The 17,971-nt window shown below is 43.4% G+C and overlaps 1 protein-coding gene across 4 annotated transcripts in view; it reads left to right on the top strand.

Moving 5' to 3' along the window:
• GABRA5 (gamma-aminobutyric acid type A receptor subunit alpha5) overlaps positions 1-14,237 on the top strand; it is an 86,774-nt gene extending 72,537 nt beyond the window's left edge. For all 4 annotated transcript variants that reach the window (XM_058542246.1, XM_058542245.1, XM_058542247.1 and 1 more), the window contains 4 exons: positions 2,790-2,933; positions 5,581-5,733; positions 8,390-8,601; positions 12,956-14,237. In XM_058542246.1, coding sequence (XP_058398229.1) covers positions 2,790-2,933; positions 5,581-5,733; positions 8,390-8,601; positions 12,956-13,258 — 812 coding nt within the window. In that variant the 3' untranslated portion in view covers positions 13,259-14,237. The remainder of the gene's footprint in view (positions 1-2,789; positions 2,934-5,580; positions 5,734-8,389; positions 8,602-12,955) is intronic.
• The last annotated feature ends 3,734 nt before the right edge of the window (positions 14,238-17,971 follow it).

The following is a 17,971-nucleotide window of genomic DNA, read 5'->3' as shown; positions in this document are numbered from 1 at the left end:
CCTACAGACGCCATCCCTGCCAGCACTGGCAGCAGATCTCTGCAGCTCATCCTCCGTGTCCTGAGACATCTGCAGGTTTCTCACCTGGGAGGGTGCCCGGTTCTGTTCAGTCTGGAGTTAGGGTCATGCTCTGCCTAAGTAGCTGGGAGAGAAGCATACAGCCTTGTTCAGAAGGTGTCCACGTGCTGGATGTGGCGTCCATGCAGATTCCCGGGCTAGACTCTGGGCAGGTGTGCTGGTTGACCTTCAGGAGCCTCAAGAGACAACTGCAGCAGATGGGTCCTCGGTTCCTTAAAGCAAACTGGGTTTTGGTCTCACCACCCCTACAGAACCACTCTTGCCTAGGTGGCAGATCCCGGTCGGTCCCGTGGCCACTCCTCAGCCATCATCTGAAGCTTGTGACACAGGCCTCCAGACAGCACATTCTCCATGCCTTCCTATTGCAGTGGCCGCTGCTTGGGTGGCTCTGCTGTTCCCTCCCCACCTTCTCAAACTCTAGACCCTGCAGCACCTAGGAAGTCAGGCTCTACCGCTTCTTTCCTCCACCCCCACCCCCTCCCCAGGTGACCTCACTAAACCATGCTTCAGGTGACATCTGTATGCTGGTGACTCAAGAAGTCTCATCCTCTCCCAGGACATTCCCCTGCACTCCTGACCTGTATAGCCAACTGTCTGTTCAGCATCCCCAAGCGGACCCCTCAGAGGCTGCTCTACTCGGACACAGCAGCACCTGAACTACTGCTGTTTCACCAGAAGCTGGGTCCTTCCAGAATCTTTGCCACTCTAGTAAGTGCAAATGACCCGTCCAGATGCCAGCCTGGCTTTCTTCTTCCTCTCACAGCTCACATCTGATTCCACAGCTGATTGGATGAGCTTTTCCTTTGAAATATATCCCTAATTTCTCCTCTTTTCTCCACTTCCAACCACTATCTTCTCTCACCTGGATTACTTTAATATTGCCCTAAGTAGTCTTTTGTTATTTTTTTCCCTGTCCCACCTACATTCTATTCTCCCATCTTAGCCAGAGGGATCCTTTTACAGCATAAATTAGAATATATCACTTATTGCTTAAACTCCCAGTGTCTTCTTGGCTAGCTCAGAGTAAAAGTCAAAGGCCTTAAACTGGATTTGAGGCCCTGTTTTAGCTGGTCTTTCCCTCTGCCCTCTGCCTTCTCTGTCCAGCCACACTGCCCACTTGGCTTCTCCTAGGGCATTGTGGGCATGTGCATTCCTCAGGACCTTTGCACATAACAGTGCCCTTTGCTGGGATGTTCTTCCTCTTTAGAGCCATGTGGCTAGCTCCTGCACATCCCTTGGGTATCTAAGTTAGGCCTTCCTGGACTACTCCATTTAAAATCACATCTCTTCCTGCTTCATAGCTTGTATTTCTCCATAGTACTTACTACCACCTCACATATTTCACGTTTTACATATGATATTTGTCTCCCTTCTCCGGGAGAGAGACTTCTGTCTGTTTGTTCTCCATCTACCTGTTCTAGTTCTCTATTGCTGCCATGACAAGTTATCACAAACTTAGTGGTTTAAAACAACACATTTATTAACTAAACTTATTGTGGTAATCATTTCATATATATCAAATGATATATATCATATATATCATTATCACATATATCAAATCATTACATTACATTACACTTTAAATTTATACAATGTTACATGTCAATTATATCTCAAGAAAGCTGGAAAAAAAATAAAAAGACAGCTTTATTCTCTTACAGTTTTCTAGGTCCGAATACAGTGGGTTTGCCTGCTGTCTCTGCTCTGGGTCTCACAAGGCCAGAACCTCGGTGTTGGCAGAGCTGTGTTCCTTTCTGGGGGCTCTGAGGGCGAGTCCATTTCCAGGCTTGTTCAGGTTGTTGGCAGTGTTCAGGTTGTTGGCAGGATTCCGTTCCATGTGACTGCATGGTTGAGGCCCCTGATTCCTCGCTAGTTGTCACCTGGGGGCCATGCTCACCTTCACTCCTTGGCTTGTGGCCCCCTTCCTCCATCTGCAAAGCCAGCAATGGCAGGTCGAGTCCTTTATTTGTCCTTCGAATATCTCTGAGCTGGGTCTCTCTAGCTCCCGCTGGAGAAAGTTCTCTGTTTTTAAGGGCTCAAGTGATCATACTGTGGCCCACTGGGATAATCTAGGATAATCTTCTGATTTTAAGGCCCATAGCTTTAATTCCATCTGCACAGTGCCTTTTGCCATGTAATGTAACATTCACAGGTGTAACAGTCACAGGCCTGACACCAGAGGGCAAAGATCCTGCCTGGACACCCTCCCACTGAGACAGCATGGGACCGCAGGACATGTCACTGTTGCAAAGTGGAACCTTTATAGGAATCGATGCAGTGAGGTGCTGCTCTAAGCTCTATACACATTATGTCATAATGGGGGTCATGTCATGATAGCAGGAGCCCTAAGAAGTAGGTGTTCCTGCCCCATTCTACACATGGAAGAACTGAGGCACAGAGCATAAGGGACTTGCCCAAGGCTAAAGAGCTTGGGAGCCCAGTACTGTGGTCTCAGAGCCCGTGCGATAGTGCACCCTGAAGAGAAATACATCCCAGGAAGTGCTGAGCACTGGTTTCTGAGCACTCAGACCTTTGAAATGGGCAGGACCTGAACTGCGGTGGCATCTGCCCTGGTCTGACCACCCTGCACACTCGTTAGGTTGTTTAAATTTGACTTTCCAATCATCTCTCTTGCTTCTTTTATAAACATCCTTGGTTGTGTCAGGCTGTAAATGATTCCATATTTATACCACTTTCTGACCCCCACCCAGATGCATACCCTAATTCTGAAGTCGTCTATGTTTGGACCAATGGGACCACCAAGTCGGTGGTGGTGGCAGAAGACGGCTCCAGGCTGAACCAGTATCACCTGATGGGGCAGACAGTGGGCACCGAGAACATCAGTACGAGCACAGGTGAGAGCTGGTGCACGCAGGATGCCACGCTCTGGGAGACACCACACTGGAGGGTGCACCACCCAAGCACACCCCATCCTGTCCAACTGCGCTCTCCTTACGATCTGGGGCACGGCTGTTGTGCAGTGCTGGCAGCAAGGAACCCTCCACATTGGGCCCCCCTCCCTGCAGCTGCACTCGGAGGCACCAGCTGCCGCGGCTGGCAGCATTAAGGGCCATGCCAGGCGTTAATCTGTGGCGCGTTGGCCCCTGTGTGAGCAGGCCCCAGCAACCACAGGCCCTGCCTGGTGCCCGCATGGACCTGCTTATATAACACAGCCCTGTCTGAGCAGTGAGCACACAGGTGGCAGTCTCTGCAGGGAAGGTAGACGGCTTCCTGCAGATACTCCCATTACCTGCCCCTCTCCCTCATGCTTTGAACATCTCAGAGAAGATTTCCCTGGGGTTAAATTTCGGAAAGCACAATCAAGCAGCATAGAAATAGCTGAGCCCCTCCCAAGAAGGAAGCAGGTGCTCTCACTCCCAGATGCACGGGGCTGGCCTGAGCCCCACAGGGGCAGTACAAGCCTGGCTTCACCTGGTGCAAAATGGGCAGCATGTCCAAAGGAACAAAATCTATCCCCTTCCTCAGCTTGCAAGGTGTGTCCTCGGACACCTCTGGCCACGGGAGGTCCAGCTCTAGTGGTCACAGTCACAAGGTGTGGCTTTGAGCGGGGGAGGGGACTTCAGGGCTCCAGAGAGTCTCCACATGGCAGGCGAGAAAAGCGTACAGGGATGGAGTGAGCCCTGACTGCAGCATAAGTTCTAATCCTCAGAGGATACCCTCAGGGGAGCTCTGGTCACCATCCCTGTTTGTCAGCATTGCCAACCCTCAGAGCTGGCAGGAGGCACAAGGACTTTCAATGCATGGCTCCTCTGCACAGGTGCTCGGTAGAGAGGGGAGAAGGGAGAGAGCCTGGCAGGCCTGGGAGGATGGTGGCTTCACCTGTGGTTGCCATGTTAAGGGAAAAAGAAAGGGAAATAGACCCGATTTTATGGGAACAAGTTAAAAGATGGTATGGCAGAAGTTTTGGGTAAAGAATTGTGATGCTAATGAGGGTGCTACAGTTTGGAGTTGTTTCATATGGTTCTTTAAAAATTTATAAATGAGGTTTCTTCCTGTATTTACACTCTAAAAAGATGGACTTTTTCTTTTTAACATCATCTGATATTGCTACACTCAACTCAAAAATAAAACAAAAATAACAGCTACAAGAAAAAAGAGTTAAAAGTAGGAGAGGAATTTCAAATCCTACTGCAAAGAAACAGAAAGGCATTTCCCCTCTTCACGTATTCAGGAGAGGCAAAATTGGATCATTATAAAGGGCCAGCCCTTGCTACTAAACATTTCCCACTCCCCTTCTCTCTGTCCCTGTTTGTTTCTGCTGTGAGGAAGCCTGCTCGCCTCTCTCACCGGCTCTCACTTGCCTGGGGCCATGGGGAAAGTATGGCCTGCCACACTGTGCCTCAAGGCACTGCTGAGAATTTTGGTCTCCTTTTCTGTAAGAAGGCAAATTTGATCACATGTGATCTTAATGGTTCCTTCCATCTCTAATGAACGGCGTGCCATGAGAAAAGGCACAGAGGAACACATCCACACCTGGCCTTACCGAGCTCTGGGCTTCAATTCCAATAGCAAGCATCAGAGCCCTGCTATCAGTCTCAAAGGTCCCAACACTCTTCCCAAGCAGCTGGCAGACCACCCCCATATTAATAGTTGGCCCCATCTGGGGTCTGTTGTAGTGGAGGCCCCAAGCCCCTGTTCACAGTTCCCTGGCCACACCATCTACTCCTTGCAATTCAGCAAAAGAACTTCGTGCTCAGTCAGATCACCTGAACTCTGCCTCCACTTCTCAAAGCATCCTTCTCCCCAGGGAGATGCAAATTCAGGTAGCAAAGGAGATTCTCGGTTTAACACCCCTTCATGGCAGCCAGCCCCAGCTCCTTACCAGTTCACCATCAGGGCAGCATCGTTCTCAGCAAAAAACGGGAGGTCTCCACTGGCCTCCCACACAGCCAGGCAGATCCAGAGAAGGCACTGGGGCATCGTCAAGGAAATGCCCCCTCTCCCTTGTAGGCAGCGGACAGGATGAGCTGCCAGGACCTGTGGCTCCTGAAGCTGCTGTTCCTCACCCTCCACCCAGACAAGTGAGCAGGGAGCCTGTGGGGGAACCGTTGCCCGCAGCTCCTTCAAGCCGACCCTGGCTGGGAAATAGGGAGGAAACCCTCCACCGACAACAGGGCTCTGTGATGTCGCGTTATATCTGGAGAGGCTAAATCCTGAAATCCTGATGGCAGTAGCAGCGAGGGGGTGGGTGAGAGTGGCACAGATTGTGACCAGGGATTAGGAAACACAGAAATCTGATTTTACCCAGGAAAGGCATCCGCCAGCAAAGACTCTTTGGAGGCTGGGGGTCAAAAGACTTACTTATAAAATGACTGTTAAGGAATCCATGCATCCTCCATCCTCTCTGTCACCCAAACAATACAAATAAATACTTGTCCAATGGGAAGGTGGAGAGAAGTGAGGCTCCCTGACCAAGGGGCAGGAGCCACAGGCAGGACTGAAGGACTGTAGGTGGCTGACTGTTGATTTCCTTACGTGTAGGTGAATACACAATCATGACAGCTCATTTTCATCTGAAGAGGAAGATCGGGTACTTTGTCATCCAGACCTACCTTCCCTGCATCATGACCGTGATCTTGTCTCAGGTGTCCTTTTGGCTGAACCGAGAATCCGTCCCAGCCAGGACAGTGTTTGGTGAGTGTCCCCAAGCCAGGCCAGGACTGGTGTTTTCTGACTGCTTCCAACCACCCTTAAACAACAACAGCAGCCTCTGAACTCCTGGTGCTGCCTCTATTCTGTGACCCAGAAAACCAACGGACCAATTAGTTACGAATTCAGTGTTAAGGATTAGGATTTAGGATTGCTCTCTGAACAAGGGTTGTGGAATAATGCATGGTCTATTCGATCATTATTTCTGTTTTGAAAAGCCTTTTTTTGACGTTTGAAATCGTCGCAATCTGTCTTACTTGTGATTTTGCTACAGTATTCTCACAACTCTCTTCAACAACTACTTTGTACATTATCAGTTTCCTTTGAAATGTGCATGCCACTTTAAAATTAAGTCCCAAGCGGTAATCAATATGTCATATGTGATATGAGAATAATAAATTTTATATATGATATCGTATATATTATCATATATATGTACATATACACATATATATGAGATACATATGTATATATGATATCTTACATATATGAGAAGAATCCAGAACTACATCATTTGACATCCCTGAGACATAAATTAAGTTTAGCTCAGGAGATACCCTGACACAGCACACATAGTCAGTGTTGACTCCTACTTTGAAGCTCATTTTGTCAAATTCAAGTAGTGATACTAAAGTTTTGCAAGTCAGTTGTGATAATGGATGCTCACATCGTTCTAAACTGTAAAGTGCCATTTGCTCCTCAGCTCTTACTATTGCACTTTCCCTTCCAAAGAAGGAAACCATGGCCTGCATTTTATTTTAATGCTCCTGTAGTGTGAAGGATGCCCGAGAGCGAAAGGGCAGGGAGTTTCCAGGAAGTGGCCCAGGATTGCTCCTGTGGGACCATCTCTCTAGCTCCAGTCACACCCCCAGCTTCACTTGCCTCGCCAGATTGAGCTTCAGGAATATTTTGGGGAGGTGTGGATGTTTGCTCATGGCCAGGTAGTCTCTCCCAGCTCTTTAGGCAGGCAGGGAAAAAAATTTAGTTTGGAAAATGCTGCATATTACTGTCTGTTTCCTCTTGAAGATTTCCAATGCACGTTAGGATGTTAAAGGACCCAAGAAGACACAAGAAGCCTATTGAAGGTCATGCACAGAACACTTCCCTCCAGCACAATGATAAACTGGATTCCTAAGAAAAATCAGATACCTAATGATTTCTCATTAAGCATTAATTTCATGCATGGTACCATGTTCAATGAGTACTTGTAAATACCTTTGAAGGATGACATTGGATGAAAACTATGCTGCTATTACACTTTCGGTGCTGTATTGGTTTCCTAGGGTGGCCACAACAAAGTACCATGAACTGGGTGGCCTAAACAACAGAATTAATTATCTCACAGTTCTGGAGGCTACAAGTTCAAAATCAAGACATTGGCAGAGCTGGTTCCTTCTGAGGGCTGTATGGGGAGGATCTATTCCAGGCCTCTCTCCTAGCTTCTGGTGGTTCCTTGGCTGGTGGCAGCATAATTCTAATCTTCACGTGGGGTTCTCCCTGTGTGCGTGTCTGAGACACCAGTCATATTGGATTAGGGCCTGCCCTAACAACCTCATTTTAACTGGATTACTTCTGTAAAGACCATATTTCTAAGTAAGGAGACATTCATAGGTTCTGAGGTTAGGACATCAACATATGAATTTAAAGGAGTCATAATTTAACCCGTAACAGGTGCGCTGCAGTCGCACCCCATGCACACAGTGCAGATTCCTGCAGACAAAATGCAGTAAAAAGGAAGGCACAGAGCACATGGAAGCCACGTGGGCTGGAAGGGTCCAGCAGACCTGGGCTGGATATGGGTTTCATTTGCCAGCAGGCTATTTGGGTATATTGGGTATTTTTTTAAATATTTAAGCTCCTCACCTGCAAAATGGGGATAATTACACCATCCAGAATGTAGCTTAGATCAGAGTCTGCACTCAGTAGGTGCCTTGTACATGGTCATAATCTGTCAGTCCTAGAGAACATCCCCTCTAAGGGATCTGGCCTTGCTGGATGGTCTCTGCAGAGTTTCCCAGAAGCCAAGATAGACAGCCACGGGCACCTTGCACGGCAGCCTCGAGGGGACATGGATTCCTCTTGGAGGGAGTGAGGTGCCCAGACCCAGATTCAGACCCTGTGATTCTGTTGCACCCTGGCTCCTGGGAGTCTGCAGGGTGCGTTAGTCCTCAGGGAAGAAAGTCTGTCTCACTGATCTGCCTCGAGCCCACTGCTTGGAAGGTGCACAGAAATCTTTGTGAAGCACCTCACTAGATGCTGCGTGAATGTCACTGCCCTTTCTCAGTTAGCTGTTGCCCCAGAGCCACGAAGAAACACCACTCCTTTGACCCATCTGTGTTGAGCACCAGCTGTTTGGACGTGGTAGGGGATGCATATAAATCAGACCCACATCCCTGACCACTCCGGTTTATATTCTAGAGGAAGGAGACAATCGACAAGATAAAGCAAGCAATATTTTAAATGCTATGAACATGTTAAGTGTTATGAAAACTGTAGAGCAGGAGGTCTGGGCTGGGGATAAAAGTGACTGGTTCCTTCCCTGTCTTTGTCTATCATGTTCAGGGGTGTCATACCGGAGTCCAGGTGCTGGTACTGATCCCTGTTTCCCTTCCCCTCTCACCCCCATCACTGACAACCACAGGGGTGACCACAGTGCTGACCATGACGACCCTCAGCATCAGTGCTCGGAACTCTCTGCCCAAGGTGGCTTACGCCACAGCCATGGACTGGTTCATAGCCGTGTGTTACGCTTTCGTGTTCTCCGCGCTGATCGAGTTTGCCACAGTCAACTATTTCACGAAGAGAGGCTGGGCCTGGGATGGCAAAAAAGCCTTGGAAGCAGCCAAGGTCAAGGTACTGACTTCATTTTCCTCCTTATTCCCTTCTTTCAGATTCTCTTTTCTGAGAAAATGTGCCTGATTCTATGTCCAAATATAAGACAGGGTGTTTCTCCTCCCTCCCCGCAAAATGATCCCTTCTCTTATGTTCAAGGTCCTTACAAAGACTTACTTATAACAGGTCCTGTTTCAACTTTATTTTGAATCTCCAGCTTTATTCAAGTGAAAGGTCTGATGTCATGTGAATGGGCTTGTTTATACTCAGGCCTATTATTTTTGCTAAAGTCCCTTCCGCCTGTTCAGGAACTACCTGTCCAGTTTTGAACTGTACAGTCCATTCCTCTGCTCCCTCCTTCACCATGTCACCGTGCAGTATATCTTTTGCAAGGTGGCTTTAAGGTCGTGAAGAGAGCACGTGACTTACTGGAAGCAGCACATCAAGAAAAACACACCCAGTTCCACTGGCGAGATGATTTGGCTCGCTTAAACGACACACATGAGTTATGGTGGAAGCATTACTGTGTTCAAAGAAATGAATTGTTGAGTATTTGGAGGGTTATTGGTGCCTAAATCTAAGAAATATTTGAAGAAAAAAGGTTGCACAACATTCCAAGCCGAACTATGTCCTTGAGGAGATGAGAATAACATACATGGAATAGAAAATAAAACAGCACATGATAAACTGCTAATTATCCCACGCATAAAACAAGTAAGCACATCCTTTGCTCTGAGAGAAGAGCTGGCCAGAGTTATCAGAGTAGCCTTGAAAGTAAAACTTAGTTTCTTCTTTGAAAAATCAGCATGAAGGGAGCCCTGGAAGGCTTTATAGAAGACTGGAGTTATATGTCCTGACCTCCCAACCAGGCCCACAGACCAGTAATGGCAACCCAAGACACTCCATTTCTGTGGAGGGCACTCAGCTCTGTCGAATCGATGGCCCCATGCTTGCTTTTTGCATTTAACACTGCTGTTTCCTTTCCTGTGAAAAGTCAGAGGTTCTGACTTGACCTGGCCCCTCTGATTCTTCCCACCTCCAAGCACCATGAGTCTCCTCCCATGCCCAAGTTTCAGTCATGGAAGACCCACTTCCAAGTCCAGCTCACCCACTTGGAGAAAGGCCTAGTGGGACCCATTCTGGGCCCCCTTGAGGAGAAGGGAAGGGAGGGGAGGGTCTTGACAAGTAGAAACCTCTGGGGTGGGTGTGTTTTGAGAGGGGGCAGTGGTTGAACAGGAGTGAGCTGACTGCAGTGGACGATTGGTGGGGAGATGGGAAAACATTTGTAGAGGCAGGACATCCTTAGACTGTGGGGATTCTTGACAGAAGTGTCTGGACTTGATTATACCAACAGAAGGCGTCATGGAGGATGTTTGTCGGGGGAGGAACAAGAATAGAGTCTGGGGAGAGGGAGCTTCCCAACACCCAGCGCTGTGTTGCTGGAAGGTTAATGTTTGCTAAGGGCCTGGGTCTTGGATGGCCATGTGACAGCGGACTGGAGATAGCCAAGTCTGAAGTGGGAGAGCAGTTGGGAGTCTATTGCAGGAACTGAGGCCATCAGGCCCATGACTGTAAGTCTAGGAGGAAGGTGAAACCCGGGGGTCAATGGAGCACCCTAAAATGTTGTTGGATGGGCTCGTCATCATGGTCCGCTACCGTGTTCACACTCAGCCACACTGTTGTTACTACTTACCATAGATCTTAATGGAGACCTAGGTGGGGAGGAAGGGATGAAGGGAACATGGATTGTCTAATCCCAGATTACCACTGATTTTCTAGAACAAGCAATGTACCTCAATAAATCTTGTGGAACTTCAAGGCTAAGTGTCATTTGCTAGAAGGCTGTGTGCTGGGAATCCCACCCCTTAGGCCAGAAAGGCTCCATGCTATAGAAGCACCGGGGCATCTCTAGGCATCCAAGCAGGCAAATCACACTGTTATAGACACGGTAGTGAGCATGAATAAGTAAGTATAGTGTTAGATTACTCCTGTAAACTGACTTTTACTTAGAAATAGAGACAACTTGAAAAATAGACTGTATTCACCATTGTTACATGTTGGGATCTCCAGAAGCAAATGCCAGGTCAGAGTTTGAGGTGCAAGATAGTTATTAGGGGTAAACACCTGTGAAAGGACAGAGTTCAGGAAGCGGGATTCGGTAGAGGAAGAAGTTGAAGTTGCCCTTGAAGGAGCCAGAGATGGAGGCCATCTGCTGGCAACTCTGCCTGCAGCTGGGCAGCAAGTCCAACCTAGAAGGAGGACCGGGGGCACATGTCCAGGACCACCACAGCCATTGTGACTGTGCTGAGTCCTGTGCTGCTGCTCATCCCCCAAGTAAAACACACGCTATCAGACAGATTAGTGTCTCTTCTAACGTGTCTGCTCTTTCCCGGGTTACACCAAGAGATGAAAGCCATTCACAGCAGTAAGTTAGCTAGTCAGTCATGTTTATTGGTTTCTTCTGGTGGACTAGCATGAGTGCTCACGTGATCACGGGTATTGCAAAGAGCCGTAGTATATCTGAGGAGTGGCCCACGAGGTCCCTACTCTGGCCTGAGGACTGTCGTGGCCTCCTTACCACGTCCCCAGGTAGTCATTGTGCTCCCTGCATCTAGTTCCAAATTTCTTCTTTCTCTCTTTTCACTTGCTTTCTCTGGCCCCTTGCTCCATGCTCTTCCTTTCTGCTTTTTATCTTTCCCATAGTTTTAATGGTCGATATATATATATACATCAATATATATAGATATATAATTTTATATATATTTATATAGAGATATATAAAATATATATCTAAAATCTAAAATATATAAAACATTTTTATTTTATATATTATATATTTTTTATATATTTTATATATATTATATACTTTTTTATGTACCTCAATTTTATATATGCACCTCAATAAATCTTATATATATAAAATATATAATATATATTATATAATTTTTATATATTATATAACATATATTTTATATATTATAAAATATATAATATATATTATATAATTTTTATATATTATATAACATATATTTTATATATTATAAAATATTTATAATATAGTAATATTATAAATATATTTAATGTATATATAAACTGTAGTCTTATATATAAACTGTACATATACTATATATATAACTTATGAAGTTATATATAAACTGTAGTCACAATGCTGTACATTACATCCCAGGACTTATTTATCTTAGAACTGGAAGTTTGTACCTTTTAACCACCTTCATCCATTTCTCTCATACCCCACACCCCACTTCTGGGAACCACCATTCTCCTCTCTGTATCTGTGAGTTCTGGTATTGTTTTTTGGTTTTTTTTTAGATTCCACATATAAGTGAGATCATACAGTTTTTGTCTTTCTCTGCTTGACTTATTTCACTTAGCATAATGCCTTAAATTAGGTCCATCCATGTTGTCGCAAATGGCAGGATTTCCTTCTTTTTATGGTTGTATAATATTCCATTGTGTATATACATACCACATTTTCTTTACTCATTTATCTGCTGATGGACACTTAGGTTGTTTCCATGTCTTGGCTTTTGTAAATAATGCTGCAGTGAACATGGGGGTGCCAATATCTTTTCTGAGATAGTGATATATTTTCTTTAATTTACTCTCCTGTGTTTTCCAAATTTTATTTAATGAGACTATATTACTTTGGTAATGGAATAGAATTTTTTCCAACATTTAATTATGCAAATTTTCAAACACATACCAATGTTTAAAGAATTTTACAATGAAAATCTGTCTATAATTAACATTTTTATGCTTGTGTCATCTTTATCATCTATCATCTATTCATCCATCCATCCATCCCTCCATCCACCCACCCTCAATCCATCTGTAGATCCATCTTATTTTTTGATGCATTTAAAGTGAATTTCAGATGACAGTTCTTTTCCCACTAAATACTTGAGCCTGCATATAACTAGAGTTCATTGTTTGTTTATTGTTTGATTCTTTCAAAGTGAAATTTACGTAGCATGAAATGCACAGATACTAAGGGTACATTTGCTGTGTTTGATAAACATGTTCACCTGTGTAACCCAAATCCCTATCAAGATGGAGAATATCACCAGCATTTCTAGTAGTTCACCATTGCCACTTTCCAGTCAGTTCCCATCCCCACTTCAACAAAGGTAACCACTATTCCAAGTTTCTCCACCATAAATTACTTGGCCTGTTGTAGAGTTTCATATCCAAGACTGGCTGTGTGGGGTTATAGGCTTAGAAGTCTGTGGAGGACTGCCCTCGGGCAGAGCTAAGCTGATGTTTCTCTATCTCTCTTTTGAGGAAAAAACCTTTAGAAGTGAGCTCACAATTACCCACAAATGGCATGCTCTTACATTCTTATCATATTTTTCAGAAAAAGGAACGTGAACTCATACTAAATAAGTCAACAAATGCTTATACTACTGGGAAGATGACCCACCCCCCCAACATCCCAAAAGAACAGACCCCAGCAGGGACCTCGAATGCGTCTTCAGTCTCAGTAAAACCTTCTGAAGAGAAGACTTCTGAAAACAAAAAGACTTACAACAGCATCAGCAAGATTGACAAAATGTCCCGAATTGTATTCCCAGTCTTGTTTGGCACTTTCAACTTAGTTTACTGGGCAACATATTTGAATAGGGAGCCGGTAATTAAAGGGGCTGCCTCTCCAAAATAGCCCACCGCACTCCCACACTCCAAGAGAGCCATACTCCCAGTGGAATGGCACCAAGGGGAGGTGGAGCGTAGAGGGACTTTCCATATTTGGGCACTATCTTTCAGGAAATTTTTGCATGTTTAATAATATGTACAAATAATATTGCCTTGATGTTTCTATATATAATGTCAGATGTTTCAAAGATGTCACATTGATAAACAAAACAAACAACTTTCTAGAAAAACAAGAGACAATGGCTCTGACACTCAGATGCTCAGTATCTTACACTGATAGTTTACAAACAAGATAAGTATATTTTTAACTGTTCCAAGTGTTAGCTAACAATGTTTTTTATACTTCAAATGTCATTTCATACAAATTTTCCCAGCAAATAAATATTTTAGGAAATGCTCCATGATTATTACTTGACCAAATCTCTCAAGAAACAAAGATCACAAAGAGCACATTTTTCATTAAAAAGGAAACTGTGGGCATTTATGTACAAAATTAATTGCCTTTGATAATTCTTACTGTTCTGAAATTAGAAAGTACTGCATGATCTTACATTAAAAAATAGAATAGGCACACATTTATGTGAACAAATTTAATAACAGGAATACATAGTATGTTAGATTAACACATAAAATATTTCCCCAAGGAAAAATTTAACTGCTTAAAAAATCTTTTTTTTTTTTTTGGAAAAATAAACTTATTTCTCTCCCCCACCGACTCCCCCCACTAACTGAACAATGACCAAGAAAGAAAAGGAGATGTTAAAACAGAAAGTGGTGTGACGGTAGTCTTGGCTTTTGGCCCATGTGTCCACTGTCTGAAACACTGACCACCTCTTGCTGCAGCCAGTGTGTCGTGCTTCAGTGGTGAGAAATTGTGAGTTACTTTCCTTTTTATTTCCTTGTACGTATTTCATGATTGACTTATTGCTCTGTTAGCTTTTGTATATGAACCTTAAATGTTCACTAAAAAATAAAAAATGAACTGATCTTGTGGATAAATGTCATTTTTTGAAAAAAATTTCGTATTTTGGTGGACTCATTTCCAAAAAGTGACATAAAGGGAATTCATCGTGAAATTGCTTGGAGAAAAACCTCTTACTTGGCGGCTAACCTCTGTTCCAGTCTAATTCCCTGGAGTAGCATGTGGAGAGAAAGCTGATTTCAATCACAGTGAGGGTGAACAGGTAAAACCAGAAGTTCTTTCCCATCGCATATGTCTTCACGGTGCAGTGCTCCATGGGTTTCTACTTGATAGAGCCCTACCTGAGGGTGTTCCCAACGTGGGTGCTTGCTATGGGCAAGGTGACTGCTCAGGCCTTGCTCCATGCCTTCCTTTTGCTGTTTGTGAACAGAGATGCAAAGTACTGCATTTGGACCATCTACTTAATGTTGGAGGAAGTAACAAGGAACAACATGCATGAAAGGAACACTTTCTGCCTCCACTGTGATTCACTTGCAATTATAAAAGGGAAATTATGACTGTTAGCAAATGGTATCAAAATTAGGTCTGACCAAATTGATTACTTAATGGTACATAGTTCTTTAACACCCATCCACCTCACTCGTGTTTGGTAGACACAGGCAGGGCCATGGCCATGGACACATGCACAGGCAGATATTCAGCAGTCTCTTTCATCTTGAAAAACCATGCAAATGCCCACAGCATCCATTCACTGAAAACTCCAAGTATTTATCCTGAGAAACCTCTTCACAGGATTTAATGTAAGTTATCATATTTTATCAGAGTAGTAGGAGAGAGCCACAGAATTACTGTGTTCTTCAAAAAGACAGGTGCCCAATTTTTGGCATCTCTGGTTCATTAAATATGCAGAGATTCCATTGCCCCTTCTATGCCTGGTTTCAGGATCTCATAAATAGAAGGGTAAAGGCCAACAAAAGGGATGCTCTTAAATCTTCATACAAGAAGCATTTCTCTGTTACAAATGATGCTATATTTGTAGAATAATGTGTGTGCTTTCCATTATACCACAGCATAAAATCTGCCAAAACAAAAGGCAAACCCGAGGCTCAATATGAAGCTTCTGTTTTAATTTACTGTTTAGTTACATTTCTCTTATATAGTATTTACAATTTAGCTTTGCATTATATTTGGATAAAAATATACTATAAGTTAGGTCTAAATGGCTACACATACAAACACTCATTTTAAACATCTCAATCCTAATGGAGAATGATGTCTTCTGAATCAGGTTGCAATAGTTTTCTTGACAAGTTCTAGCCTTTGTTACAGAAAACCCTAGGAGCTCTGCCAGGTAAATTCCAGTTTACAGCAAAGCCTACGGCATTTATATGCTGCTCAGTCTTAAATCTGATGAATATGTAGTGAAAAAGATCACATTAGTTTTCTGCTCTCTGATTTTGTATTGTAGATATTTCAGTGTTTGTTATTTTTAATGAGGATATAACAAAGAATCACCTTGGGAAAAATGATAAGGCAAGAAATAAATTTTTTGAAAATAATTATAAATTACAGTGCCCTATTTTTAGAACCAGAGTATTTAAATGTATCTCATTTGACATCACCATAAATAGAAAGACAGAATATTCTAATAGGACAGCAATCAGTATTACTTCTGTATTTCTCAGGAATCTATGTGTCTATGTAGGGCAGGCTTTGGCTAAAGTTGGCCTAAACGCTTGTGTACTATAATTGGGTTCACATACATCTAGAGTAACTGTCAAAGTTAAAATGGTACAGCAAACAACCTCCACTGAAGATTGACAGGGAGATTGTAAATCTTCTAACCTATTTGTTAGGTTAATGCCTTAGAAATAGTGCTCTGTGTCTCCTATGGGACAAGTTATGGGAAATAGGTACAGTAATTGAGAAATCTCAATTTTATATGTAGGGATACTAAAACCCAAAGAGGTTAATCCATTGGCTCAAATCATATCACATGTTAGGAGAAAATGCAGGCCTAGATTTCAATTTTCATAGTTTCTAACTCTAGGTTCACAACTCCCTGCAATTCCTTCCAGATGGAAGTTGATTTAGAACAAAAATGTAACCCAAAATGGAAAATCTTGCTTCAAACCCTGGTTGAATGATTATCTATTAGAATGCCCTAGAGAAATTTTTTTGCACTGGAAACATGAACTTTAAGTCTCTTCCTTCTTATATAAAAATTCTGTGATCTTAGAAACTCCTTTTGATAGAATGGCCCTGTCAGGGTAGCACCCTCCATCCCCCATCACCATCTAAGAGAGAGAGAGGGAAGGAGGGAGGGAGAATGCAGGGGGGTAGAATGCAGGGAGGGGAGAGAGAGAAGCACTGATTGACTAGAGCCAAGTATCTTGATGTGATTGCTCCTTCCAGAGCACCGATGTAAATGATTATGGTTACTGCCTTGTGGGGGGGTCTACCTCAAGGGGAAAGCATAACTACGATGATGTCGAGGCTTCAATTAACATTAGCCTCCATTGTAAGAACTAGCTTCAAATCAAAAAGAACTATTTTTTTCTTTTTTTTGAAAATTGGAAATGCCATACTACGCTCAGTGAAAACAGTATTTTAAATATTTAAAAATTAGTCTTAATGTCTTTTTTACAATACTACCACATCTGGGACAATCAATGCCATGAGAAAACATGGTGAGTATTTGAATATGAATTGCTCTGATCATTTCAATTACTTGCCAGGTTTGCAGTGATATAAGGTAATGCTTTTCAAGTGTGCAAAAAGGTTCATTTCATCAACAATTTGCATGATTATCTGTTCGTTACTGTCATTTTCAATAGACTATCTCAACTCCAAACTCATATGTTCTGTAGTCTATTTTGAAATGAGCATGGGTTCTTCACAGAAACTTGTGATTCAAAAATATTTACTGCTTAGAATTTCCCTAATAGGAAAGTCTGAAGAAATGGGCTTCCTTAGCTTTTGTGAGTTCAAATTGAAAGACAAGTAAAACCAAAGATTAGATACTATATTTTGTAATGTACAACCTTAGAAAGGAAAACTTGAAATGAGCTCTAATTGACTCAATATACTAATTTATGTCCAATTTATTCTACATTCTTCATGTTGCTACCACTGTCTCCCTAGCAGCCTGCACTATTCCAGGCCAGTGACAGGTGCTCAGTGAATGTGAACTGATGGAGGGAACGGACACTAGAAAGTGGGTCGACTGGACGTAATGCAACCTCTTTGGGTAGGGGTGGTTGTATTCCACTCAAAGAAAGTATTAAGAGTTTATGAAATAAAAATTTCAGAGTTTTTACAAACCTATCCATATTTGACACAGCAACACTGGGAATACATCCCTACATGGTGGGACAACTGGCCTGGCCTGAGTAAAAGGCTGACCTGTCAGGTAGAGTGACCATATAATTTATTATCCAGAGGTGAGACTTCCAGATGGTGGAGTGAGTACCTCAGTAAATTGTATCTCCCCAAAAAGTAATGACAACACTGGCAAGATTATCAAAAGAAACCATTTCAGAACTCTGCAAATTTAAACAAAGGCACACAACAAGTTGAAAGAGTTTGTTGAAGAAAACCTGCTGAACCTCAGTTAGAACTGAGGTCTATGACATTTTAATTTAGGGATACTCCCATCTGCCTACCAGCTCCCTGGCATGTACCAGGAGGACCAGTAGCCTTGTTGCCACCAGAGGGGGCTGACTTGATTTGGAACTCCATAAAAAGCCTTGACCCCAGGGCTTTGCCACTATTTGACCTGACCTGGAGCTCCATGGA

This window comes from Diceros bicornis, chromosome 5, assembly GCF_020826845.1.
Source record: "Diceros bicornis minor isolate mBicDic1 chromosome 5, mDicBic1.mat.cur, whole genome shotgun sequence".
NCBI lineage: Eukaryota > Metazoa > Chordata > Mammalia > Perissodactyla > Rhinocerotidae > Diceros > Diceros bicornis.
This window is presented reverse-complemented; position numbering and strand designations above follow the sequence as displayed.